The sequence below is a fragment of the Canis lupus genome, chromosome 15, assembly GCF_011100685.1.
Source record: "Canis lupus familiaris isolate Mischka breed German Shepherd chromosome 15, alternate assembly UU_Cfam_GSD_1.0, whole genome shotgun sequence".
Taxonomy (NCBI): domain Eukaryota; kingdom Metazoa; phylum Chordata; class Mammalia; order Carnivora; family Canidae; genus Canis; species Canis lupus.
The window spans coordinates 18,232,655-18,259,537 of record NC_049236.1 but is presented as its reverse complement, the minus strand read 5'-3'; the positions used below and the strand labels follow the sequence as shown (position 1 = coordinate 18,259,537).

At 58.4% G+C, this 26,883-nt stretch overlaps 3 protein-coding genes across 11 annotated transcripts; 2 read left to right on the top strand and 1 right to left on the bottom strand.

Moving 5' to 3' along the window:
• The first annotated feature begins 3,774 nt into the window (after positions 1-3,774).
• On the top strand, positions 3,775-11,336 carry LOC119877025 (probable inactive ribonuclease-like protein 13). 2 transcript variants are annotated; one of them, XR_005370350.1, is made up of 2 exons: positions 3,775-4,714; positions 9,057-9,805. XR_005370350.1 is itself a non-coding variant. In XM_038558437.1 (2 exons), exon 2 carries the CDS (start codon positions 9,821-9,823, stop codon positions 10,280-10,282), a length of 462 nt encoding a protein of 153 aa, XP_038414365.1. In that variant the 5' UTR covers positions 7,398-8,003; positions 9,057-9,820; the 3' UTR covers positions 10,283-11,336. The 2 variants fall into 2 exon arrangements, 1 of the variants encoding a protein (XP_038414365.1); XM_038558437.1 differs by lacking the exon at positions 3,775-4,714 and adding an exon at positions 7,398-8,003 and having other exon boundaries at positions 9,057-11,336.
• Positions 6,870-15,039, bottom strand: TPPP2 (tubulin polymerization promoting protein family member 2). 8 transcript variants are annotated; one of them, XM_038558431.1, is made up of 6 exons: positions 14,530-15,039; positions 13,396-13,574; positions 13,015-13,168; positions 12,134-12,271; positions 8,965-9,107; positions 6,870-7,253 (listed from the first exon to the last, which is right to left on the bottom strand). In XM_038558431.1, exons 2-6 carry the CDS (start codon positions 13,566-13,568, stop codon positions 7,193-7,195), a joined length of 669 nt encoding a protein of 222 aa, XP_038414359.1. In that variant the 5' UTR covers positions 13,569-13,574; positions 14,530-15,039; the 3' UTR covers positions 6,870-7,192. The 8 variants fall into 8 exon arrangements, 7 of the variants coding, with proteins under 7 accessions (XP_038414359.1, XP_038414358.1, XP_038414363.1 ...); XM_038558430.1 differs by lacking the exon at positions 14,530-15,039 and adding an exon at positions 13,848-13,954 and having other exon boundaries at positions 13,396-13,641; XR_005370349.1 differs by lacking the exons at positions 8,965-9,107; positions 14,530-15,039 and adding an exon at positions 11,764-11,871 and having other exon boundaries at positions 13,396-13,619.
• Positions 15,040-18,375: 3,336 nt separating this feature from the next.
• NDRG2 (NDRG family member 2) lies at positions 18,376-26,072 on the top strand. Its single transcript, XM_038558427.1, is given in 18 exon segments — positions 18,376-18,452; positions 19,499-19,560; positions 20,260-20,340; positions 20,696-20,737; positions 21,133-21,238; positions 21,462-21,582; positions 21,760-21,822; positions 22,958-23,018; positions 23,228-23,314; positions 23,507-23,563; positions 23,725-23,828; positions 24,248-24,292; positions 24,591-24,642; positions 24,909-24,956; positions 25,393-25,428; positions 25,584-25,635; positions 25,802-25,941; positions 25,943-26,072. Coding segments are annotated over 16 exon segments (1,116 nt in total). The 5' UTR covers positions 18,376-18,452; positions 19,499-19,560; positions 20,260-20,265; the 3' UTR covers positions 25,970-26,072.
• The last annotated feature ends 811 nt before the right edge of the window (positions 26,073-26,883 follow it).

The following is a 26,883-nucleotide window of genomic DNA, read 5'->3' as shown; positions in this document are numbered from 1 at the left end:
AAGATGCAGGACCCCGAGGTTGGGGACGACGGCCCCAGGAAGAGGCAGGACTCCGAGGTCCCGAGGGGATGGCCACAGGAAGATGCAGGGCCGGCTCTCCCAGAGCTCAGCGCTCCTCCCTGCCCGAGGAAGGGCCCTGAGACAGCAGAGGGGGGTAACCTGTGGCATCGAGGAGTCGCACCGCGACAGAGGGAGGCCCGAAGGCTGAAGGGCTGTGTCCAAGGGTGCAGGGAGCAGCTTGAACTTCCCGAGCCCCCTTTCTCGGGGCCACAGGCCACACCGGAAGAAGCAACCTTTGGCTTCTTGTACTTGCAGCGCGGGTGCTTCCCTGAGGTGGTCTCCCAGGCGCTGGGTTCGGGTGGCAGTTCTCAGGACCATCCCTGCAGGCGCCGTGGCGGTGACAGGTGGTGGCCACGCTGCAGAGAGATCCCCGCGCGAAGGCCTTGAGGGGTTTTCGGGGCTTTCTGTACGTGCTGACCTTGCCCATCACGGGGTTGCCCGTCATGGGGTTGCCCATGGCGGGGTTGCCCATGGTGGAGTTGCCCATCACGGGGTTGCCCATGGCGGGGTTGCCCATCACGGGGTTGCCCATTGGGGCGTTGCCCGTCGCAGGGTTGTCCATCACGGGGTTGCCCGTAGCGGAGTTGCCCATTGCAGGGTTGCCCATGGTGGGGTTGCCCATGGTGGGGTTGCCCGTCGGGGGGTTGCGCATCGTGGGGTTGCCCATGGTGGGGTTACTCATCACGGGATTGCCCGTAGCGGGGTTGCCCGTTGTGGGGTTGCCCATCGAGGGGTTACCTGTGGCGGGGTTGCCCATAGTGGGGTTGCCCATCACAGGGTTGTCCATCACGGGGTTGCCCAATGGGGAGTTGCTCGTAGCGGGGTTGCCCATCAGGGGGTTGCCCATGATGGGGTTGCCCATCGGGGGGTTGCCTGTCACAGGGTTGCCCCCCCTGGGGCCCGGGCTGCGCACTAAGTCCTGTTCTAGGACTGGGTCCTGCAGGGGACCAGCCGTCCACAGCCCTAGGGGTGGGAGCCTGTGGGGTTGCGGGGGGGGGGGTCCCCGCCTGGCTGCTGCCCTCTGGCCTCAGGGAGCAGTCGCGGTGGAGGGCAGCAGGAGCTGAGGAATTAGCCTTTGGGTGTGGGCTCCCAGCTCATGCCCGGTACCCTCCCCTACTGTCTCTGTCCTCCCTGGTCCCCACTCCGTGCCCCTCCTCGCCCACTGTGACCCCAGCACCTCGCATCCCGCCTTCCCTTATCCCCTCCTTCTCTGTCTGGGTGCCGCTCACCTGCATCAGAGCCTTTCTCTCCTCTCTCCCCAACCAGGTGGCTCCATGGCCCGACCCCGCACCCCTCACCGAGTCTCCTGCTCTGCTGGCATGAGAGCTCCGTTGCTGTGTTAAGGGTGGGCTGGGGCGCCGTCTGGCTTGGGGAAGTGAAGCAAGTGTACGTGCCTTTCCACCTACACGTCCCAGAGACGTGGATACCTATGGAGCTAGTGTACCTGCCTAAACAGGTTCAGCAACGAAGAAGCTTCGGTCCTCACACTCCAAGAGTAGATGGGACTGCTGGCCACGTGGTTTTCACGACTCCGATAAAGCCCTGACCCGGGTCATACCCGGATGAATGTCAGGGGGAGCTGCCCTTTAGCTCCTGTGTACATACATCTCTGGTTCATGATTCTGGGATGAGCCCACGATGGTGGTGCCATGAACAGCTTTTTCTCTAACCTGAGATACAGAGAGAAAAGCCTAGAATATTGCTTTGTATGATTTCTTGTCATCAGGACTTCTGCTCGTCTTTTGGAGGAGATGGAAGGGACAGGGAAGCAGATGAATCATCCTGGTCACGATGGCCAACACCATCCTGGCTCAGCTTTCTGCAGGGATTCGCTCCGCTGGGCCCCTCTCTGCGGGTGCTGACCAGGGCCACCCACCGAGCTGTACCTGGCGAAGGCACCCAACACCTTTCATCCTTCACTCTTTCCCTCCCTACTTTATTGAGATTGGCAAAATTTAAACATTGTCCAAATTTGAACATGCTGTCGGTGGGGTGGTTGCTTCACCTGCCTTCGGCCTTTCTCTTGCATGCGCTGCTCCTCGTGGTGGCTCCGGGTGTGAGGAGAGCCCGGGAGGGACAGCACTGGCGGCTCTAGGGAGCCTGGCGCCCGGCCCTCAGGAGAACAGCACACAGGGATAGAAGCGTCACTGTCTGGGGTGGGAAGGCCTGGGAAACTGAGGCGAGCAGTCATTTTGAGGATTCACCTGTAAGTAGTAGGTGATCTTGGGACACGACGTTTAGGTCCATGTAGGCAGTAAACAGACACTTCTCGACACCTACGATGAGCTGAGGTTCTTGGGACAGATCAGTGAGCGAAGGAAACAAAAAGCCCTACCTTTGTGGAGCTTACATTCCATTGGGAGAAAGATGGTAAAAAATAAAGGTGTTGGGGATCCTTGGGTGGCTCAGCGGTTCAGCGCCTGCCTTCGGCCCAGGGCCTGGTCCTGGAGTCCCAGGATCGAGTCCCACGTCGGGCTCCCTGCATGGAGCCTGCTTCTCCCTCTGCCTGCATCTCTGTCTCTCTTTCTCTGTGTCTTTCATGAATAAATAAATAAAATCTTAAAAAAAAAAATAAAGATGCCCTTTGCTTGAAGTGATAACTGCTAAGGTAAAAGGTGGAACAAGAGGGAGGTCAGCAGCCAGTGGTTTTCCTTTATTTTATTTTATTTTATTTTATTTTATTTTATTTTGGATTTTATTTATCCACTTGAGGGAAAGAAAGCATGAGTGGCAGGGAAGGGGCAGAAGGAGAGCAAGAAGCAGATTCTCTGCTAAGTAGGGAGCCCACCTTGGGGCTCGATCCCAGGACCCCAGGATCGTGACCTGAGCCGAAGGCAGGTGCTTAACGGATCAAGCCACCCTGGCGGCCTGGAAGCAGTGATTTAGAGAGACATTAAAGTAGGCGACTCTGGGACAAAGACCCGAAGATGAGAAAGTGAACTTGTGCTTGTGAGGGGAGAAAGGTCCACGGAGAAGAGCGCTGCGAAAGCCCTAAAGAAACAGATGGCCTGGGTGTTGGAGGAGCAAGGAGTCCAGGGTGGCTGGAGCAGGTGATGGATGACGGGGTCAGAAAGGAAGCAGAGGTCAGATCATGGAAAGCCTCTGAGATCAGTAAGTGCTGCGGCTTTTACTCTGCACCCCGCAGGGAGGCTGTGTGTGGGGGGTGGTCGTAAGCAGAGGAGTGAAAGGCCGTCGTGTGGCTTGTAGTTACAGCAAGGCCACATCAATGGTCTTGATTGTAAGGTGTGTGTCCTTGTCCAGATGTCAGGAGCTTGACTCGGGAACAGAAGGTGTTTGCTTTGAGGCCGGGGGTCACCAGTTGAGTAGAGGGGCTGCCCAGGATGATTTTTGGAAGAAAAGGTGGTGTTGGAGATGGGAAGCACCGCTAGATGGGGACAGAGAACCAGGCGCAAGTTCACGCAGGCCTCTGGCTCCCTGGCGTCGCCCACAGTGAGGCCTTGGCTGTGGGAACAGCATTCGCTGCTTTGTTAGGGGCCTGAATCTTCGCAGTTTGAACTTCTGGATAGAGAATTATGCCTCTCCTGCTGTAGAAATGCAAATCTTTGGAACTAAAATCCATGGTTTAAAAGCAGACTGTGGACAGAATGCGGATCAGCACAGGCCTGTCCAGCCCCGGACCAGGACCAGAGGCCAGAGGCCCGGCTAGGGGGTGGGGGGATGAGGGGGGCAAGAGCTCATTTGAATTCCCAGCCAGGACTCCTCACTTCTCATCATTCCAGAGTGAGATGTTTCCAAACCACGACTTGCACTGCCCTGTGCTCTTGTGTTCTTCTGTCCTTGCAATTATCCTAGTTTGCTCCTCGAGTCTATTACCCCGAGTTCTCCAGAGCCGGCCTGGGTGTTGCGGGAGAGTGAACCTGCAGTCACCCTGCAGTCTCAGGCCGAAGGAGGGGTTGAGGAAGGCAAGGTTTCGGTTTGCATACCAAAGTTGGAGAGCTGCGCTGCCCCCTTGGCCGCTTAGGCTGGCATCCTTGCGTGGTCTCTGTATTTGGATGAAGCAGGGGATTTTGTTTGCTCGTTTATGTATTTGCCCAAGCTCCCCGGCTTCCCGGATCTGCCTCGCTTTGCCCTTGGTAGGATACTTTTGCCGGTTTTCCTTCACCACGTGGAAGGGACCAGAGGAAAAGACAGAGGAAGGCGGGGACAAAATCAGAGAGAGCAGAAGGGGTCAGGCCTCAGGCCACTGGTCAGGGAGCCAGGCAGGAGGAGAGAGAGATGAGCAAGGCGTGAGCAAGAGGGCAAGACAGAGGCCGGAGACGGGAGGGGAGCCGGCGCCTCCACCCGCCTCGGCCTATGGCCATGGTCACCCCCTCCGAGGCCCCTGCCGTGCACATGCGTGGACACGTGTGCGTGCGCGTGTTTGAAGTCACTGGGGTGGGCGTCGTGACCCCGAGCAGCGCCAGGTGGACCCGTGCCTGTCTTCCCACAGGCCGACAGCTGCGGCTTCCTGCGGCCTGGCCTGCGCGGAGGGGTGTGGGGAGCTGGCTGCCTCCGGCCTGGACGGGCGCCCACCTCCCGGGGCCGGCCTCCCCCTCCGGAGCTCCACGCAGCCCCGGGCACTGCGGAAAGCCCAGGAGAGCTTCCCTCCCCAGGCCCGGGCCAGAGGCGGCCGCTGCTCCTAGGACAAGTAAAGGTAATGGGCTCATTCTTGTAGGCAGGGAAAGTGAAACCAAGAGCAGGCGGGGTCACATGTGGGACTCGCTTTGGGTCTTTGAATTCTCACGACCTTTCCTGGAGCAGCTGTGGTCTGGAGGAGGCAGCACGGACAGAGGTTGGAACCCTTGGCTCCCAAACCAGTGCCTGGAGACAGGCTGGGCTGTAGGAACAGGGACCGCTCTGGGGTCGAGGGGCCTCGCGGCTCACTGTAGGCCACTGTCCGTTCCTCCTTTATCTACAGAAGAAAATTCAGATTCCTGGGCCCCTGGGGGCTCAGCGGTTGAGCATCTGCCTCGGGCCCAGGGCGTGACCCCGGGGTCCTGGGATCGAGTCCCACATCGGGCTCCCTGCATGGAGCCTGCTTCTCCCTCTGCCTGTGCCTCTGCCTCTCTCTGTGTCTCTCATGAAGAAATACAATCTTTTAAAAAGTAAAAAATAAAATTCAGATTCCTTAGCTTGATATCCAGAGCCTGCCCAATTTGGCAAACCTGTCTCTCGAACTTTGTCTCTGACTCTTCTTGCACCGAGTGCCTCAATTCCAGCCAAGCTGGTTTTCTCTATTTTCCTAAACATACCTGTCATAATCCTCTTTATCTCTATTCAACTATTCCTTGAGATCCACCCCAACGTCCCAGAACGACCCGCCCCTCACAAAGAAAATTTGCAACAAAACAAAACAAAACAAAAAACAAACAAAATTTGCTCTGGTCCTCCCAATTCAGAGGGATCTTTTCCACCTCTAAATTCCTACAGTCAGTGTCTTCAAGACATAGAATTTTCTGCCTTGAAATGTTGGTTATTTCCTCATTTGTATTTATCATTTTCCTCCAATTCAGACTATCCATCCTCAGAAGACCGGGACCATCTAATAGACTTCTTTCGCACTTCCTAAGGGGATAGCTTAGTGCCTTGCATATAAATGACTCTTAACTGGTTTAACTTCTGGGTCAGGAGGCCTTTAGTCTGCCCCCGAAGATCCCAGTCCCAGGTGGGGCCATTGGCAACCTGCAGCAGCGGTTCCCAAGTGAGGGAACCGACAATGCAGCTCCTAGACTTCAACCCTGGGGTTGAGGTGAAGTCATGACAAGAGGGTTGAGAGGCGTGAAGCAATCCTTTGGGTTCAAGGACAACTCAGGAACTGTCCGTGGCATGATGTGCTTATTGGATCGATTTGGGTTGGACAGGGCAAAAAGTGACACCACTGAGGCTGTGGTAAGCTCTCTCTGGGCAAAATCTGGGGGTTCCCCTTATAGGGAATCACCCCTGCACCTGCCACTCTAGCCAGTTGTTCTAGAAATGCTTACCCCTGGGGCGGGGCGGGGGGAGAGCATGTGTGGAGGACTACGGGCAGAGGGTCACCTTTGGAGGAAAAACAACTCAAAGTTGTTTCAGTGGTAAACTATCAGTGCTCCTTTTGCTGGTAGAAAAACCAGCATTACTAAAAGCAAAATTTGACAAAAATACTTCTAAGTTCTGGAGATTTGCCAACCCTTATTTATTTATTTATTTATTTATTCATAGAGATGCAGAGAGAGAGAGAGAGAGAGAGAGGCAGAGACACAGGCAGAGGGAGAAACAGGCTCCATGCAGAGAGCCTGACGTGGGACCTGATCCAGGGTCTCCAGATCACGCCCTGGGCTGCAGGCGGCGCTAAACCGCTGCACCACCGGGGCTGCCCGCCAACCCTTTTTAATATATAAGGCATAAGTAGTTCTGCCCTTGTTAGGAAGTTTGATTCACTCCTGAGAGCAGGGTTTGTTTATTTTTTTTTTAAAGTGTATTTATTTTTCAGTAATCTCTGCACCCAATGTGGGTCTTGAACTCAAGACCCTGAGATCAAGAGTCGCATGCTCCTCTGACTGAGCCAGCCAGGTGCCCCAGACCAGGGTTTCTCAACCTCAGCACTATTTACATTTGCTCTAGATAATTTTCTGTTGTGGGAGCTGTCTTGTGCAATGTCTGATGTTTAACGGCATCCCTGGCCTCTACCCACCAGATGCCAGTGGCACCTCCCACTCGCAACAACCAAAAACCGTCCCCAGACATGACCAAATGGCCTCCCACTGCGCCCCTCATCCCTCTCCCACTGAGAACTTCTAAATTAGACATATGACCTTGACCAAACTCCTCTCTCTCTCTCCAACTTAGTTTATTCATCTCTAGGGTAATTCTCATGTGTGTAAAGCCCAGTGTAATGAGGCAACAAATTCCAAAAAATCTCAGGTTTCGAGAGCAGACAAAACCATGACAAGGGGGTCAGCACAGAAGAAGCAATGCTACGGATCAGTACCTCGGAGATAGGATTTTAAAGACCGAGCCACTAGAATTGCAGTGCAGAACCCCAGGCCGGTGGCACACTCAGCAGCCTTCCTGGTCCTCTGCTCAGGTTTTGGTAACGTGCTTCTGTGTGTGTCTTTCCTGGCAAATCACACCTGTAGTCTAGGCTCGAGCTCTTTTATTTACCTTTACATCGCCCCCACCATTCGTCAGAGTGCTTTCCAGATGGTACTGGACAGCTTTAAAAAAAAAAAAAAAAAGGTTATGAGACACAGGGCATGGCCAGTCATAGAGAGCTTCATGAAGATGAACTTTAGGTGTCAGGGGGGCTCCATGCGGGCAGAGCGGGGCTGGGGGGGTCCCTTGGATCATCTGGGGAATAAGAGCAGCTTTGCCGATGTTGGGTTGGGGAAAAGAGCGAGTTGGTGCAGAACCTGGGAGATCGTATCCAGCTTCGTGCTGGTTATGCGCCGTGTGACGGTGGAAAGCCACGTCCACGCTGATCATCTCGCCTTCTTCTTGCAGCCTCATGAGGCGAGGAAGGCATTAATCCCGTTTTATAGATTGAGGAAGCGGAAATTCGGGAGGTCACCTGATACCAGGCCCTGAACGCTTCCTCTACGACCACTGTCCGCTCCCTAACTGTGCGGAGGTGGCTGGTGGCCAAAGGCAGCGAGTGAAGGGACAGGAAGCTCAGGAGTTCCGAAAGTGCCTCCTCTTCTCAGGGAAGCTGCAGCTTTGTGCAAGCAGGGAGGCCAAGGCGCCCTGCCGGGGGGACAGGAGCAGATTTCCTCAAAACCAAGACTTGGGTCAGCGGAGCTCGGGCCCACCCCGCCTGGCCCCACTCGGCATAGACACGGCCTGCAGGATGCGGACGAGCCACCGGCGTGTGGCTTCACCTTGCCTGGCGCTGCACACTCCCCGGAGTGTCGTGCAAGCAGCCTCCGTGGGCTGAGTGTTCGCGTGAGCTAGCTGTGTGGGGGTGACGGGTGAGAGCGGGGCCAGGGGCGGCACGGGGGACGGGCCGGGGTCAGGGCGAGGGCCTTCTGTCCTGCGAGGCCCAGAGTTGTCCTGGGGGGCAGAGAGCCGAGCCGGGGGAGCGACAGGGCTGCCGTCCCGAGGGCTCGCGTGTGCCAGGCACTGGGCGGGAGGCCGGTACTGCCCCGGGGCGGCCGGGGTCCCGCATCCACAGACGAGGGGACTGGCGCTCGTGGGGTCCTGGTGGACTGAGCCGGGTGGTGGCACGGCCTCCAGACCGCGGGGCAGGGGCCCTGGGGGGCCCGTCTGGTTTACTCGGAGGGCCTGCTCTAAGCCCCAGCAGCCTCTGCCCCCCAGGCAGGGCTCGGGGGACGGATGCCTTGCCCAGGTAACTGAGGAAACGGGAGACCACGCAGGCGGAGGAGCAGGCAGGGGGAGCCGGTTCTGGACTGCAGGCCCGCAGGAAGAGCGCGCCTAGGGTCTCAGCGTGAGCAGCTCGGCGGGATGCCTCCAGGACTCTCATCACCCCGGCTGCGGCTGCGCGGGGCCTGGGAACACCCGAGGGCCTGTGTCCTGACCCCCGGCCCGCTCTCCAGGGCAAGGATGGGGGTCCCTTCCAGGGCGCCACAGCTGCGGGGAGGCCCAGTGGGGAGGTCCGGTGGGGAGGCCCGTGGGAGGAGACCATGGGAGGAGGCCGTGGGAGGAGGCCGTGGCAGGGCCGGGAGCTGGCTCTTCTGCTCTAACCGAGTGGCAGGGGTTGACCAAGAGAGTTAAAGTCCGGCCTTTGCCCAACATGACAAACCACAGTCGGACTCCGCTCCTCTGGGCTCAGGGCCCACACTTAGGGTTCCCCCCACCCCAGTGGGCTGGGGCCTCAGCCTCAGGAGCCCCCAGGCTGCGGGGAGGGAGTTGGCTCATGGTGTACCGGGGCCCTGGGGCCGGGGTGGAGGTGATGATGGGGCCTGGGGCCACCTGAGCTCTCGGATTCCCGCTGGGGCTGAGGGGCCGGGTGGCAGGCCCTCTGTTCTCCGAGGGTCAGGACTAAGCAGCACTTCGTTCCTCAGAAACATGACAATGCTTTTCCTGCTCGCCATCCGGGGGAGGGGGAGCGTTGCCTACGGAGCAGAGGGAACATCAAAGAGAGTCCGGGAGCTTAGGGCCTCTGGCAAGGAGCCGGAACCAAGTGTTCTGGGACAGCCGAAAGGAGGAGGCCAGACAGCAGCGTGTCTGTCCTCCCACGTCCACCCCCGAGTACAGGGGCTCCTCAGACTCGGGGACGCTCCCTCCTCCCAGACTGGCCTGTGTCCGGAGAGCCCTCCGGCCCCTCTCCCCTTGGGGCTGGCTTCAGCCTGAAGAACTGAGGCAAGAAGGATTTCTGCTCCCGCCCCGCTGGTCCTCCAGCTCCTGGTCCTTCTCCGGAGCCGTCGGAGAATCGGAGCGCAGCCAGTTCCTTCCGTCCCCTTTGCATTCTCCCCCCGAGAGGTTGACCGAAGGCAGAGATCATCAGGAAGAGTCGCTCACCCAGGGGCCAGCTGGACCTTCTGTGCCATAAGTGCTACAGCTCACAGCGCGTGACACTGGGACCCTGAGGTGGACCGAAGGAGTCAGGGGGTGGTTGAGGTGGCCGGCCAGCTGGGTGAACCTGGGCAAGTGTCTCCTCTCTCTGGGACGTGAGGACTTGGCTCAGATGAGCTCTGAAGTACGCCCAGCTCTTAGGGTACGGGGGCACCTGGCAAGGCTGGGGGAACACTGCAGGGCCTGGGCAGGGGCAGGGAGCCACTCGGGGCGCGCCTCTGCCTGAACCATCCCAACCCTACCAGCAGGAGGAATGGCACACGCTGTGGCCCGGCTCCTGTTTCTCCAGCTCCTTCTAGGGCCAACTCTGGTTGTGGACATCAGGGTGCAGATTGCCACCAAGAAATTCCGCATGTTACACATCGAGTATCCCAGGGTTAACTACCCAGAGGGCTTCCAGGGCTATTGTAACGGTCTCATGGGCTACGTGCGGGGCAAAAAGCAGAGCTGGTTTTGCCCCCAAACCCATTATATGGTGCATGCCCCCTGGAGAGAGATCCAGAAGTTCTGCAGGTACAGCGACAGCTTCTGCGAGAATTACAATGAATACTGTACGCTCACAGAGGACTCCTTCCCTGTCACCATCTGCTCTCTGGCCTCTCAACAGCCGCCCACGAGCTGCAACTACAACGACACCCTAACCAACCAAAGGCTCTATCTGCTCTGTTCTGGAAAGCGTGATGCTGAACCGATAGGTATCATTGGCCTCTACTAGGACAGGGAGGCTTTCATTCTGAACCGCCTCCTACCCCTACCGCCCTCACACACCGCCTATCCCTGCCCCACACACGCCCAAACCTCCCCCTACAAGGTATCCTCTCTGACTTCAAAGCAGCCAGGATCCGAGAGAGAGAGAGAGAGAGAGAGAGAGAGAGAGAGAGAGAGAGAGAGACCAGGAGGACAGGACAAACGGCCAGAGCTTCAGTCACCATGCAAAGTCATCCTGCCTCGCAGGCTCTTTCCAACTTGTTTACCTCCTTTCTTCCCCCAATATCCCCCTCTCCCACAGACAATCTTACCCACCCAAGAAGCTGACTGTGTCCAGTTGGCAGTGACTGTCCATCCGCTGGGCCAGAGCCTGAATCCTGGATGGAGGCCCGGAGCCTCGGCTCACACCATGGCAACAGGCACCCAGCTCCATGTCTTAACTCCCCATCCCACTGCCCTCCTCCTCTCAGCCTTCCCCAGCTCCCTTAGGACTCTCCACTCACCCATTCAAGCCCCGGGAGCTAGAGGGACCTCCCTGAGACCCTTAGACTCAATCTAGCCTCACTGCTCCAGAACCACCAAGTTCCCAGTCTGTTCCTCTCTATGAAATCACCGATCTTCTCTCCGTATCACCTGTTCTTTTTTTTCCCCTCCTCCCACCGCAGAGCCCAGGGTGGAACTTCTGTTGTCGCCCTGGCTTCCTTTCTCTGATCTTTTTTCCTTCCATCCTTCTTACTGTGGCTCACTGGACTCTCAACTTACCTTCTCCGACCTGTTGCCCCCAAGATTACTACGGTATCCCTTTCCTTCCCCAAGCTCCTCGTTACACCCCCTCTTCCCCCGACCCAAACTCCAGGATCTGCTGCTGACAGGACGGGGTGAGGTGACCTGGGTTGTAGTCATGGAAGGTTTTAAAACCACATCTGAATTATGTTAAGATTATAACCACTGGATGAAACTGGGGATGAAGGGTAGGTGGGACGTCTCTGTACTACTTTTTGCATCTTCCTGTGACTCTATAGTCATTTCAAAACAAAAATATAAAAACACATCCTGAATCAGCTCTGATTTCACTCCTTTTCCCTCAGCGCGCCCGCCAGGACTCCTAGTCCTGGCGACCACGCACCTCCGGCTGTCTTCCTGGGCTACGCTTAGCTGTCAGTGGGGTCTCCTGTTCCACGTGTACCACCATGGAGGTGGTGGGGGTGTAAAACTCAGTTCCAGACTAGGTGTTAAAAACGGATTCTCTCTTCCCCCCAGCTCGAGCACAAACTCATAACAGGAGTCAAGCTAAGTCCTTGGCCCATTCTAGCTGGCTTCCAGTTCTCCAACAAAGCCCGGACTACAACAGATGAGGAAGGCAGAGGGGCAAGGAAGGGCCTAGCTGGTGGTGTCCGGGTTAGATGACGTCAGGTCAGGAATTACTATTCCTCTTCGGGAGATAAGGACGGTGGATACCAGTAACCTATGAATGCGAGGAGCAAGTACCTTTGCCTCCACATCTGGTTTCTCTCTCACCCCCAAATGTATTCCTCAGCTCCGTTCTCAGAAGCAGTTATTGAAGGGAACGCTAACTTCTGGCTGGGAGGCCTGAGGCTAAGTAGAGAAAGGGTGCAGAGCTGGAAAGCCTGACTCCTGGGGCCTTCTCTTGCCTCTCTCTGCACCAGTGGGCCCGTCTATCCCTCATCCTGATGGAAGACACAGCTCGTTGGCTGCTGCACACACCGATGTTTATTGTTCCCTAGGTTCCCTGGAATTTAAGAGGCCAGGTTGATGGCTAATTGACCCTAGCTGTTGGGGTTACTCCTTATTTGCTGTTCTTCTTATCATAGGTGCCAGCACCCTTGTAGCCACTCACATAGCCTGAGTTGTCGGTCGCCTCTTCCCGGCCTGCGATGCCTTTGCCCTTGCCACTCTCGTCGAAACGCTCCTTGTGGCTGCCCGTGTACTTGCTGGTGTCTGTCAGCCGGCTCACCCCCCCCACTGTTGTTGCTTTCTGCAAGCCAGAGGATGGGGGGGGGGGGGGAGTCTGATCCCTCTCTCTTCCCCTTCACTGTCACAGCCCTTCTCCAAAGCTGGTCTTTGACTCTGCTAGTACTCGATGGGCGTGGGCATGGGGCTGCTTTTGTTAGGGGCCAGGTGTAGCGTGTACTCACGGGTGGGAACTCATGGGAGTGCACGAGTCTGGTGTGTGGGAATGAATGGGGTGTGTGTGGATTTTTCTGCTTCCAAGGGAGTTATTTTGACCAGGCTGCAGCCAGAGAGGACTTCAACCCCAGTATGCAAGGTCCCTCCTCCTGGGAGAGGCTGATTTGAAACCTAGACTAGAAGGAACTTAAAATAGAGAGGGAACAAATAGGGAAGAGATGGTGGGTGAGAGGCAGGTGGTCAGAGGTTGCACCTTATAGGAGAGCAGGAAGAGGAATGAGGAGCAGGGAACCCTCTGAGCTCAGGGTTTCCCCACTGCCGTCCGGACACTTGGGAACTAGTCTCAGTTTTACCATTAAGGTAGATGTGGACTCCTCTCTGGGCAACAAGCTCCTCATCCCTGAAATTACCAGATGATCTCCCAAGTCTGCTCCAATACCAACGGGGCACCGGAGGCTTTCGGCCTCGTCTCCCTCGGGCATTAATTACTAGGGGCAGAGGGTAGGGACAAGGATGGTGGGAGGGGAGACAGGAGCAGCAGGGACTTTGGGGAAGTAGGGTCAAGGGTGAGGGATGAAGACTGCCACTCACGGTAACACCAGTGGTAGCTGGATCCTTGCCCTCCATGAGCTTATAAATGTTCTCCAGAGCTTCATCTGGCTTCTTGTCCTTGAATCGCTTCTGGCCCAGTTCTTTCATGGCCTCCTGGAACTGCTGAAATGTGATGGTTCGGGCATTCTTGGCCCTGGTCAGTCGGACAGAGAAACCCAGGAGCTCTGGAACATGAACTCTTCCCCTTCCAAGGTCCACCCCTCTTGACACTGAGTGTCCTGGGGACAGGGACTAGCACAGGGCCATGGGCCCAGCAGGTGCCCAGTGGACCCATTATGCATGCTCGCCACACGAACCCTTCCATAGCCCGCTGCCTTGCTCGGTCTACTCACCACCCCTACCTCCTCTCTGGTCCCTTACTTGACTTTGCTGAATACGATGTCCACATCAGTGGAGGTGACCGTCTTGCCGTCCATGATGCCACAGTCCCTGCAGAGCTTGGAGAAGTTTTTGTTGTTCATTTCAGTGCCGCTGCTCGAGGATTCTCCGAAGACAGCAAACCGCTGGAACGTTTTCCCTGCTTCTGATGCCATGATCAACTGGAGGTGGGGGAGGACAGCATGGGGGGGGGGAGACTCGGGGGTGAGGGAGGAGGGGAGGGGAGGACTGCAGAGCAACCACGATGAGGATCAAGATAAAATCAGGGTCAACAATAGGAACAAAGCCCCTCCTCCCTGTTCCTCTCTTTCCTTCTCCCCCTCACTCCCATCCCACCTACTGCTCCTGGCACCAGGTGTCCTGGTGTAGATCCTACCTGCTGAGTAATCACCACTGCCACCCACTCCCCACCGCCCCCCACCACTCTTGTGCACCTGAGAGTACCCGGATGGTGTCTGACCCTTCCCAGTCTCCCTTTATTAAGTGCGTGCAGGTATGTGGGAGCTGGCTGACTAGGGACACGTGTGACAATGGGGAAACAGGGGAGGAGACGGAAGCTTCTATGACCTCAGCAGTGCTTACTTGACATCACCTCCAGGCCCGGATATGGCCCTAGTCTTGGGAGAGGGGTCCTTTCATTTCCCCACTTTGCATGCTACGCTGAGCAAGTTGCCAACCTTCTGATCCCTCCAGCTGATCAAACTCCCTCGTCATTCCAGCCCAGCCTGACCTGGTCTCCCGGGTCCTGGTCACATTGGCTTATGCTCTGCCCACAAAGCTGAGAGGAGCCCAGGGAAGAGGTTAATGAAAACAGGTTGGCATCAGCCCCACAGTGTCCTCCTTTTTAGTCTCAAGCTCAAGGCAGTGATCAAGATGGAGAATCCAGGGATCCCTGGGTGGCACAGCAGTTTAGCGCCTGCCTTTGGCCCAGGGCGCGATCCTGGAGACCCGGGATCGAATCCCACGTCAGGCTCCCGGTACATGGAGCCTGCTTCTCCCTCTGCCTGTGTCTCTGCCTCTCTCGCTCTCTCTCTGTGACTATCATAAATAAATTAAAAAAAAAAAACTTAAAAAAAAAAAAAGAGATGGAGAATCCCAGTGGCTTTGGCCACCAACCTCAGATCTTTAAATGGCTTCCAATGTTGGGCTCAACACGGCAAGAGCATAGGCCTTGGAGTATAACCGATCTGGATGGGTCGAGGTGAACAAAGCCAGGGTGGGTGAGTCTCAGACTCTGAAGATCTTCCAGATAAGTTTCTGTGCAGATCAGGGATGTTCCTCAGCATTTCTCTTAGGCTTTTTCTGGCCAGAAGCCATATAGATGGATGAACTTCAGGGACTCTAAGCAACCAGATTGATGACTTCCCTTCCCTTCCCTTCCTGTCACTTCCTTGTGCAACAAATCCTTTCTTTCCATTCCGATTGCTCTCATGCTTAATCAAGCCCTCGTCATCTCGCAGCTAGTGGGTTTCTCTGGCTTCTAAAGGATCTCTCTTCTAGGGGTGACCAGGGGGCTCAGTAGGTTAAGTGTCCAACTCTTGATTTCAGCTCAGGTCCTGGTCTCAGGGTTGTGGGATGGAGGCTGCCGTAGCTCAAGATTCTCTCTCTCTGTGCCTCTTCCCAACCCTGAAAGAAAGGAAGAATCTCTTTTCTAAATGGAATGCTTCCCCCCCCCCGCATTAATCCATCTTTATCACCCACCCATCATTAATTTTCACAAAACTATTTTTTATCCATTAATCCCGTTCAGGAACACTGCAAGGATCTTCAGTGCCAAGGCCTTTTGCCTGTCATTCAAGGACTTTCACATGAGGTCCCCACTGACCAAACAACACCCACCTGTCATCAGTATTATTTTTCATCTGGGGCCATAATGGCTTGATAGGTTACCTCATAGGGGAAAGAGCATAGCCTTGGAGTGGAATGAATCTGGGTGGGGATTTGCGTCCTAGATTTGTCTTTTACAGCACTAGTTGGTTGACCTTGGGCAGATCACTAAAGCTTCTGTTTCAGAAATCGCTGAGCTTCATTGAGTTCCTCACCTGTACTGGGAGGACAACAATAGTATTGCAGGAAAATATACAGGAAGTACCTTGCACATAGTAACTAATATTCAATTTTCCAAAATAACATATTTCTGCCCTCAAACTTTCCCTCATGCTCTCATTCTCCGTGGATAGAATGCCCCTCTCTCCCACTCAAATACTCTGTAGTTGTACTCCTCACAGGCTGGTACATCATGGGAACAAAACCCCTTTCCTCTTCTGAATTATACCAAGACAATGGTTCCTACTTTGTGGGCTGTGGTCTGCTGGGGAGAGGATTTCTGAATTACTGCACGGGCCCCTGGAATCTCCATGTAGGCAGATCATTGATCATCAACTGAATAAATAATATGCCTTGCCAACGCAGATTATTATTATATACATAGGTACCATGATTATCAGAATTCTATACAAACGGTCATGCCTAGTGGGCTCGGTCAGGAGAGTACGTGGCTCTTGATCTTGGGGTGTAAGATCGAGCCCCACACTGGGTGTAGAGATCATACTTAAAATCTTAAAAAAGAAGAATTCTTTATAAACTTATTTCAAAGTATTGCTGAACTCATGGTTGGTCTCCATCAGAGGATTCTAAAACCATCAAGTGGGAGTGGAGATCTCTGATCTCCTACTTGAGAAGAGTGGGAAATGATTGCCGTAGGATTTGCTCCCTAAACAATTAATCTGATTCGAGCATTATTTTTCTTAACTTTTTCTATATTTATCACTTCTCCCACCCACTCCATCATAAGCTTCTAGAGAGAGCATGACCATCCCTCACACTTCTTTGGATTGCATGTACACAGCAGCTTGCACACAGTAAGTGCTTAAAACTGTTGCTTCATCGAATTCATAGTTTGAAGCTGCTTCTGACCCAAGGGAAGGAAGTTAGAGAGGGATGGCCCTGGTTGGGTCACTTACAGCTGGGCTGCGCTGGCCCCTGGCCCGCCGGAGAAGAACCCTACCTTAGAGCCTCTGCCTCCTTTCGGCCTGTGGATCGCTGAGACCCCCGTCCCTGAAGCAAATAGATCCCAGTGGAAATTCCCCACCTCCCTCTGCCACACGCCCCTGCGTAGGCCCCTTATCAGGTTCCCCCTGAGTCATCCTGACCCAGAGACGAATTTAGATGCTGGAACCTCCAGGTCCTGCCCTCCCCCACTCCGAGTAAGACTACTTTAGACACATCAGAGATGGGGGCAGGCAGGCAGGCAGGAGGAAGCTCTTGCTTGGGGCTGGCTTTCTTCCCCAGCTCCGGGAGGGCTGGGGACAGCTCTGCCCGTCCTGCCCAGCTTTATCTGTGGTCCTAATGCCAACAGCCTTTCCCCGTCCAGGAGAGTGTTAAACTGGCATCCAGAGGGAAGAGGGGACTAGGCCAGCTGCCAGGGTGCCCAGCTTCTGGGCCGGTTTCTGAGGGAAACTGTTATGAAGGGAGTGGGGGAAGGGAACAGAGGAAAACTCTGGTGCTCGGAATTGCGAGAAGGTTTGGGGGTCCTTTAGATGTGACGAAAGCTGGGCTTGATCCTGACCAGTTCTCCTGCTCTGGGTCACCTCCTCCCTCTTGGTCCCTCCTTCTTTCCAACAGACCCTGCCAAGTGGGGATGAAAGGGGCATTGATGTTCCTTGGATGGGAGGGGGTTGTGGGTGGTGAGGGTGGTGGTGGTGGGGTGGTTCCCAGGCAGGAGGCGGGAGGGCAGTTTGGGGGTCTTGGGGGGGCAGTCTGTGCTGGTGTTGCGGTTGGCAGCTCCAGTTCCATTGGCCATTGTTCCCAACTGGCCTGCCGCCCAGCCCCCGAAATGGTAACTCAGGAACCAGGCTGAAGGAACCCGGAGTGGGGACCCTGGTGGGGAGGGGGCGCTGGGAGGGTGCAGGTGGGGAGAAACTCCATCTGCCTTCCTTGTGCCTGAGAGGCTTGGGCACCCCTGGGCCGCCTAAGCACCCCGTTCCCGGTGGCCTTCCTCTCGGGCACAGGAAGGGTGCAGCTCGGCGGGGGGGGGGGGGGGGGGGGGCGGACAGGCCCGCAAACCCACCGCAAGCCTCAGAGGACTCAGCAGTCCCAGGGAGAACCGCCGGCCGCGCCAGTCTCCCCCTCCTGCTCCGGGGACCAGGAGGGGTGAGCGCCCAGGCCACAGGGTCTCCTGGGTTCCAGCCCGGGACACCGCGTCCTGCCCGAGCCCCGCGCCGCCCCCGCAGGCTTGACTCCGCCCCCGCGCCTGTTTACCCTCGAGTCGGAGCCCCTGGGGGTCCCTGGCCCCTCCCCGCCCCCCCTGGGGCCTTGACCCGGGAGTCCCCGTTGGCCATCCTCCCCCCTCCTGCGAGCTCCTCTATTTATAGCGGCCCCCCGCATTCCCCGCCCCCCCTCCCCGCCTTGTTTTCCAACTTCTCCGGGAGCCGCCGAGAGCAGGCGTCGGGACGCAGCGGCGAGGAGGTACCGGCCCCCGGGCACCCCGGGGAGGGAACCCCGCTCCCCGCGACCCCCGCCCCGCCCCCGGCGCACCTGCCCCTCCCGCCGAGACCCCCGCCTCCGCGGCGGCGGTCCCCGCCCCTCCCGCGGCCTCACCCCGCGGCGCCCGCCTGCCCTGCGAGTGGAGATGGGGTGTCAGCGCCCCGGGGCCACCCCCCCGCCCGGCCCGCTCCGGAGTCTGGGGGCGAAGGGAGGAACCGCGGTGCGATAGGCAGTTCCCGGTCACGGGGGGCGGGGCCGAGGGCGGGCGCGGGGCTCCCCGCGGGACGGAGGGTCCCCGCAGCCCACGGCCGCCCGGTGCAGGGGGGCGGGGGGCGCGGGGCGTGGAGGCTCCCCGCGGTCGGCCTCGCTGGAGCAGCCCCGCCCGGAGTGGCGATGGCCGGGGCGGGGCGAGGGGGGCGTGCTCGCCCGGGCGGGCGGGGCTGCGGGGAGCCGGGGGGGGGGGGGGGGGCGGGGCGGGTCCGCGGGGAGCCCTCGCCGGGCGGGCCCGCACAGTCAAAGGCAAGTGAAGGTGGAAGCGGCCGCGGCGGCAGCAGGTCGGGGGAGGGGCGGGCGAGGGGCGCGAGCCCGGGGGGCGGCCGCCGGGCGGGGGGAGGGGGGTCGGGGTCCCTCGGGGTTGGGCGCGGGGGGCGCACGGAGGGGCGCGGGCCCAGGCCCGGGGAGGGGGTCGGGGTCCCTCGGGGCTGAGCGCAGGGGGCGCACGGAGGGGCGCGGGCCGGGGCCGGGGGGCGCACGGAGGGGCGCGGGCCCGGGGATGGGGGGGGTGTCGGGGTCCCTCGGGGCTGAGCGCGGGGGGCGCACGGAGGGGCGCGGGCTGCGCGCACAAAGGCGGAGGCTCAGGGGGCGTGCGCGGGGCTTGGGCCGGGTGCGGGCTGCGCGCCGGCTGCCCGGGGGTCGGTCCCCACGCGCGCGGACGGCGTGGACGGGGCGGGGCGGGTGCGGGGGGCTGGGCCCTGCGGTCCGCTCCGTGCTGCGCAGCCCTGCCTGGGCGCTCGGTCCTTGCGGGCCGTCGGGGAGGCCGCCCTGCTCCGCTTCTCCAGCCGCGGGACCCACCAAGCCCAAGCCCGCGTGGCGGACACACGCGGAGGCGCGAGGCTCGCTGCCTTCTGTTTCTAAACGTTTACATGGGAAACAGCCGCGCTCAGCTGCTCAGCTGCCCGGGCCCACCGGAGCGCCGTCACAACCCTGAGCACCCCCCACCCCCCACACCCGGCCCCCACTTCCAGTTTGCAGATAGGAAACTGAGGCCGAGGAAGTAGCGAGTTGGCCAAGGTCACGGCCTTAGCGGCAGAGCCGGGACTGCATCCGCGGTTCCAGGAGCCACATCTGCGCCCCCGCCCCCCAGCCCCCCCATACCCGCTCTCCGCGGCGCCCCAGGCCCCCACCCGCAGCGATTGGGGTGAAGCCCGGAGAAGACGCGCTCATTGGACCGGGGCGTAGAGACCAGGGAGGGTTAGTGACCTGGGGCGCTGGTGTCACAGGTGGTTAGTCCAGATAGTCCAGATCTTGGCCGAGGCTCTCTGTCCCGACAGGACCCGGCGTCCGTGGCCGTGTCATTCACCTCGTTGCCTTGTTTTCTCAGACCCCAGAGCGCGCAGAGAGCACACTGACCCCTGACCCTGCCGCGCAGCCAATAGGAGCCCAGTAAGTGACCCCACCCCCAGGCCACTGCACAGGTGTCCCGGCTCCTCGGCTCCTCCTCGGAGGCCCCACTGAGGTTGAGCCTGCTCTAGTTTATCCACAGGGTCGGGTCGGGAGGGACAGTGGGGAGGAAGGGAAGGCCCGGGTCACTTGGGCACGGGTGCCCCTTGCCCTTTTCTTGTCTCCCCCCCCCCCTTTGTCAGGGTTCTCGGATCCTTTTTAGCCCCTTTCCCTTGGAGCTGCTGACCTTGAGGCTTAGTTGAAGGTCACAGTTAGTTATGAACTCTCACTAGTCCATCCCTCAGTGTCGTTGGAGTACCCGGTCACTAGCGGTTAGTTGCATCCTTACCTCGCTGGGGGCGGGGGGGCAGGGGTGGCCCCTAAATATAGCCTGGGAAACCAGCTGCTCCTGCCCTACCCCAGGGTTTCCTTCCAGGGCAGAGGTGGGTCCAGAGGTGTGGGTGTTGAGGGGCAGCGATGCGGATGGCCTTTCTGAAAAGACACGGTGTCCTGAGTCCTCGGCCACCAGCGCTCCATCCCAGCAGCCTGGGCCTGGATGTGGGGCTGGGCGCCGGGGAGGCCCTGGCAGGTCGCGGTCCAGTCTTCGGCTCTGGGGCCCCCTGGCCCCTGCACCGGCCTGGGCTGAGAGAGGAAGCAGGCGTAGGCCACCTCCCCGACCCTGGTGTTTCGTCATCCTGCCAGGCCACCATGGCGGAGCTGCAGGAGGTGCAGATCACAGAGGAGAAGCCGCTGTTGCCAGGGCAGACGCCCGAGACGGCCAAGGTTATGAGACCCCCTTGACCGACTCCCAGGCCCGAGTTCCAGACCTGCAGGCATCCCCTCGCCTCCTGCCGCCCCAAATCCATAATCTCATTCTAATCCGCACCCATGTTTTCTCCACCTGGACCCACGTCTCTCTCCCCGCCGCCGCCACGGGAGTCCAGGCCTGTGCCCCGTCACTGCACTAACCTTCATCCTCTTCATGTCTCTTTGTCATCTCTTTCTGTCTCTTGTCTTGGTCTTTTTGCCCACCTGTCATTGTCTGTGTCTGTCTCTCCATCTGTGACTACACGGCTGTGTGTCTCTGTGCATATCTGTTCTTGTGTGTGTGTGTGTGTGTGTGTGTGTGTCTCTCCAGGAGGCTGAGTTAGCTGCCCGAATCCTCCTGGACCGGGGACAGGTAACAGCTTGGGGGGGTCCCTGCTGTCCCAGGGCGGGAGGAGGGGTTCTCTTCTCCCCCAGTAAGGAGAGGGCCCCTACTCTCTGCTTTCTTCCCTTGCATTCCAGTCTCTTCCCGTCTCCATTTCTCCCTTTGCTTCCTTTCTCCTCCTCAGGGTTCCTTGGTGCTCTCTCCTCCTTCATGATTCTTTTCCACCCTCAGAATCATCTTCTGTTATTTTATTTACCCAAACCAAATTCCTGTCAGTCCTATTTCTAATTCTTTGCTCTGGACTCCTCTCTTTGCCCCCCCCCACCTCAACTCCCCGACTCTGTGGGCCTTTTGTGGGTGTCCTACTCCTGCCTCTTTTTCTTCTCAGCCTAACTGCCTCCTGATGACAACCTGTTTTTCTGCAGACTCACTCTGTGGAGACACCGTATGGCTCTGTCACTTTTACTGTCTATGGGACCCCCAAGCCCAAACGCCCAGCGATACTCACCTACCATGATGTAGGACTCAACTGTAAGTACCTGCGCTTCTCCTCCCGCTCCTCCTCTGGAAGAGGCTGGTGGGAAGGGTCAAGACCCAAGGCAAGGGCTCGGTCAGTACGGGCAGGAAGGGAGCCATGTGGCGCGTCCAGCAGGCATTCAGTCCTGGTCGGACTATGGCCAAGAGGGCGGGCTCTGACGCGGGGATGCTGTCCCCTGGCTGATTCTACTGTTGGGGCGGCGGGGATTCTCTTTAGATAAGTCTTGCTTCCAGCCGCTCTTTCAGTTCGGGGACATGCAGGAAATCATTCAGAACTTCGTGCGGGTTCATGTGGATGCCCCTGGAATGGAAGAGGGGGCTCCCGTGTTCCCTTTGGGGTGAGAATCAGCTCCTTCTCTCCTCACCGGGCTTCAGGGCACAGGACAGGGGCGGGGAAAGAGGACCAGGGGAGGAGGGAAGGGAGGACGGCGGAGACTCTGGGAGAGGGCGACCCCTGAAGGCTGGGGTGGCGGGGGACGGCCTGGCGTTTCCCTTCACGTTCTTCTCTTCCGCAGGTATCAGTACCCGTCTCTGGACCAGCTCGCGGACATGATCCCTTGCATTCTGCAGTACCTGAAGTGAGAGGCTGGGGAACCCCCAACGCGGAGCTCTCTGGCTGGCACAGGCGGCCCTCGGGACTGCTGTGTGGCCTGGGGTTTCTGGGCAAGCTGTGGTCTCTGGCCCAGCTAGATCCCCTTTCTGTGTCTCCACCTGACTGTTAAGAAGAAGTGGGGGGTTGGAAGTGGACTTGAATCCCCAGAGTGGTCCTGACAGATAGAGACAGGAAGACGGATAGAGACAGGAGAACAGATAGAGACAGGAGGACGGGCGTCCTGATCTGGAAGGTAGAGGAAGAGGAGGCGCAGTCCCAGGGAGCCAGATAGACTCGCCTCTGCCCTCCAGCGCCCTCCTGCAGACGCACACCTGGGGCACACCTGGGGCCGCCCGGGGCGGGAGGGGCAGCAGGGGAGCCTGGGGGCCGTGCACTCAGTGCTGACACCTGGGGCCTGGCCCTGGCTCAGCTTTTCCTGGGCACCCGGGCCCTGCGCAGCCCCACGTTGTTGGCCATTTCCCCATTCTTCCTATTGTTTGCCGACGTGGTGTCTTTTTTTTTTCCCCCATCCTGCTTCAAGCTCCTTTCTTCCCGGTTCCTCACAAGGAACCAGGAACTAAAACAGAACAAGTTGAACTAGCTCCGGAGAATTGAAAATGGACACAGAGCTCTGTAGGAAAACACTGTCTGGTTGCCGGATGGGTGTTTCTTTTTAAGATACCAGCTCCCCGGGGCGCATGGGTGGCTCAGGAGGCTAAGCGTCTGCTGCCTTCAGCTCAGGTCGGGGTCCCGGGGTCCTGGGATCAGAGTGCCCAGTCTCGGGCAGAGCAGGAGCCTGCTTTTCCCTCCCTCTCTCTGCACCCGCCCCCCCCGCCCCCATGCTCTGTCTCTGTCTTTCTCTCTTTCAAATAAATAAATACAATCTTAAAAAAAAAAAAAGATACTAGCTCCCCAAGAAAGGGCTGAAGTCGGGTTCAGGGTCCTGCACTGGCTGCCAGTATCAGCTGTTAGCTCCTTGGTGCCCCTCTTTTTTAGCAGCCCTCAAGGGGAGGGTGCGGTCCATGCTTTGTGCATGTGACCTTGGGAGGGAGGGTGAGGGATTTGCAGGGCCAAAGGTTTTGGACACCAGGGCCTGTTGGCTATACATTTCTCTTTCCCAGTTTCTCCACAATAATTGGAGTTGGTGTTGGAGCTGGAGCCTACATCCTGTCACGATATGCTGTAAGAAATTTTAAAAAACCCAGACGGGGGAAGGCAGGTTTAAGGCCCACGGCCGACTGATTAGGAGACTCCTGTGTGCCCATGTGTGTACGGGGAGGACTTGGGTACAAGGGTGTGGGCCCCACGGGAGCGTAAGCGGCCGGAGCTCAGCTGGAAGGGGGTATGGCCCCGCCCTGCCTCTGATCGTCCTACTTTCTGCTCCTCCTCAGCTGACCCACCCGGATACAGTCGAGGGGCTTGTCCTCATCAACATTGATCCCAATGCCAAGGGTTGGATGGACTGGGCGGCCCACAAGGTTTGGAGGGACCTGCGTATTGAGGTCGAGGGTGGGGGCCCCGTTGTGTGGGTCCAGTTAGGCTCCACCAGCATGCTGGTTGGCCTGTGAACTTGAGGGAGCGGGAGTGGAGCAGGAAAGATGTGTCCCTGTTGAGTCTGGCTCCCTCCTCTTCCTCGTGCCCTGAGCTTGTCCACCTGCCCTTCCTCATAGCTAACAGGTCTCACCTCTTCCATTCCGGAGATGATCCTCGGACATCTTTTCAGCCAGGTGGGTGCTTGTGGAAGAGGGAGCCGGTAAGAGGGGAACCGGCAGGGGCTTGAAGGCCTGGGGTGACTTCCTTAGAGGGGACGGGGTCCGGGGCAGGAAGAAGGCTCACCGTTTTTCTCTGGTAACTTGATTTGTCTGCTTCTTCCTTTTCTTTCCTTCAGGAGGAGCTGTCTGGAAACTCGGAGCTGATACAGAAGTACAGAAACATCATCACACATGCGCCCAACCTGGAGAACATTGAACTGTACTGGAACAGCTACAACAAGTGAGTGGGGGGCGCTCGTGTGGGACAGAGGCGATGCAGGCCCAGGGCCCGAGAGGGAGGCCGGGCCCCGTGGTGCCCCCAGGGCAGGATTTCGGGTCCCCTAGGGCAGCTGCAGGCCAGGTCCTCCCTTCCTGCTGTTTACTTCCCTTGGACTTTTGGATTCCCAGAAGTGAGGTCACCTCTGGTCCTGCTGCCCTCCTTGCCCCCTTCACTGCCCTCTGGCCAGGCACCTGGGGCACAAGCGACTGCAGGGCTTTTCGGCCTGCCAGCCATCTTCCCCTGTGGCTCCCACTTTCAACTGTTAGTATTCAACTGTGATTTGGGGAGGAAGACGGCTTCCTCAGGGAGGGGTTGGCTTCCATCCACATGGATAGCGCTGCCTGCCTAATGTTCCTGCTCTCCTTTGAACCCCTCCCTAGTCGCCGAGACCTGAACCTGGAGCGTGGCGGTGCCGTCACCCTCAGGTAAGACGTGAGGAGGGAGAGCTTTGCCCCTTTCCCCAGATCTTCCCCAGGTGCTCACGTTCCTTAGAAGACGGGGAATCTCTTAACAGGGGATTGTCTTGTCATCTCCCACCCCACCCTGTGGAGCATATCCCACGCCCTCTAGGTCTGTCCTCCCCCTTTGGGTCGTCTGGGAAGGGTCATGGGGTGCAGAAGACTCTTCCCTCTTTGGGGCCAGACGTTTTCCAGCTGCTCTCCTGGGAGGTGGGTGAGGGAACGGCAGGGGCTCACCCCCTTATCCCTGACACTATGATTCTAGGTGCCCTGTGATGCTGGTGGTGGGAGACCAAGCACCCCATGAAGATGCAGTGGTCAGTAGAGAACTTTGAGGGGGGAGGTGAGGGAGGGCTGGAGTCCTTGGGTGGGGTCAGTGGGGTAGCTTGCCTCTTGGGAGGATTTGGTGTGGAATTGGGAGAACAGCTGTGGGACCTACGAGGTTGATTCTTGGTAAGAATGAAATGGGTACGGGGCTGCTAGGAAGGGAACCAGTATCTGGGTCCCTGGGTCCCCACGTCCTTTGGATGGGAGAGGCCACGGGGCATATGACCTCATTCATTCAGCCTCCTGCTTGCTCCAGGTGGAGTGTAACTCAAAGCTGGACCCCACCCAGACCTCTTTTCTCAAGGTCAGTAACCCTGCCCCAGGCCCTGCCTGACTCCTGACCCCCTGTCCGGAGCCATGGGTCCTCTCCACATTCAGCCTCTAGGCCCTCAAGTGGGGTAGATAAAGAAAATAAGCTCTCAAGATGCCTGGGTGGTCAGTGGTTTCAGGGGTTGAGCATCTGCCTGCGGCTCAGGTCGTGGTCCCGGGGTCCTGGGGGCTCCCCGTGAGGAGCCCGCTTCTCCCTCGGCCTGTGTCTCTGCCTCTCTCTCTGTGTCTCTCATGAACAAATAAATAAAATCTTGAAAGAAAGAAAGAGAGAAAGAGCGAGCGAGCTCGCAGGGCCTGCAGGGAGGCTGGGAAGCTGGGGAGAGAACCCTTCCACCTCTTGGCCTGGCTCCTTTTGTCTCGGTCTGTGGCTCTTCCTCTCAACGGCGGTCCCCCCTCCCGCCCCCGCACAGATGGCCGACTCTGGAGGTCAGCCCCAGCTGACGCAGGTGAGCGCCCCTGCCCTCCGGGAAGCGGCTGCGGCTGGCCCCGAGCCCTGTACACACGCCGCTGCCGCGCGCCCCTTGCCCAGCCCGCCCCGGCCCCGGCCCTGCCCCGGCTGGGCTCTGACCCCCCCGCCGCCCCCCCTCGTCCCCCTTCGCAGCCAGGCAAGCTGACCGAGGCCTTCAAGTACTTCCTGCAAGGCATGGGCTACAGTGAGTACTGGGGGCCCGGGGCTGTCGTGGAGGGGGTGGGCACCGAGGGCTAGTTCTGGGACTTAGCCTGGCTGTGAAACCATCGCCCCGCCATGCGTGACCCGGTTCCATCCCAGTGCCAGGCTCTCCTTCCCACCTCCCGTCTGCTCTGCTTCTGCCTCCACAGTGGCCTCGTCCTGCATGACTCGCCTGTCGCGATCGCGCACGGCCTCGCTGACCAGTGCGGCGTCCATTGATGGCAACCGGTCCCGCTCCCGCACCCTGTCGCAGGGCAGCGAGTCTGGGACTCTCCCTTCAGGGCCGCCAGGGGCATACCATGGAGGTCTCCTGCTGAATGGCCTCGGTTGCCCTGCTCACCGGACCCAGCCCTCACCTCCGCCTGCACTAACCTGGGAGGTCCTAGGGCGCTGGGCCAGAGTAAGGGAGGACGGGTGGATCATGTGGGGAGATGACCTTGATCTTTGATTGCTACCCTAACCTTGACCTCTAACCTGTGATTCCCCTCAGCTCCTGAGAGATGCCCTAATATCTAGATATTAGGACAGATGTCCTAATATCTCTTAGGGACCCAGACCCCTAAATTATCCCTCTCCTTCATTCTGGTGTTAAGGTGGAGAGGGCACGTGTCCCCTCTCCCTAATCTAGGTGTCCATAGATAAGGGATAAGAGGTTGTGGTAGTCGTCCCATGGTGCCCCCACCAGACTCTCCCTGCTTACCCCACTGCAAGGGGAGGGGACTTGGGGCTGGGACTCCATTCACCAAAGCTGATATGGCTTCTCATTAACCCTTCAGATCTCTGAAGAGTATGGGCCTAAATGAATGTGTGTCAGAGAAGGCTTGCTGGTGGGTTAGTGGTCCTCAGGGTGGGGTAGAGACATCCAGTGTGTGAAACGGAAGTCGGAATGGTGGGCTGTGAACAAGTCTGAGGGAAGGATCAGAGCTGGGGCAATAGGAAGGGGCCTGGGGCCATTGGCTGCACTAACTTTGGTAGCTGTGTAGACAGTGTGTGTCTACAGTGGGAGGGGGAGGGAGCTCAGCTGGGACAGGGCTGCTTGGGGCTTGGCGTAGGGGTGGGAAGGGCTGCCTTGGGGCTCTGCCCACACTGTGTCGTGTGCGGAGGGTGCCCTCCTGTGTCCCACAACTTCTGCTGTAACAATAAACTGTAGAGGAACTGACCACCATTCCTTGCCTGAGTATGCCTGCATCACGCCCTTTCCCCAACTCCACCCGCCCCCCGCCCCACTCCT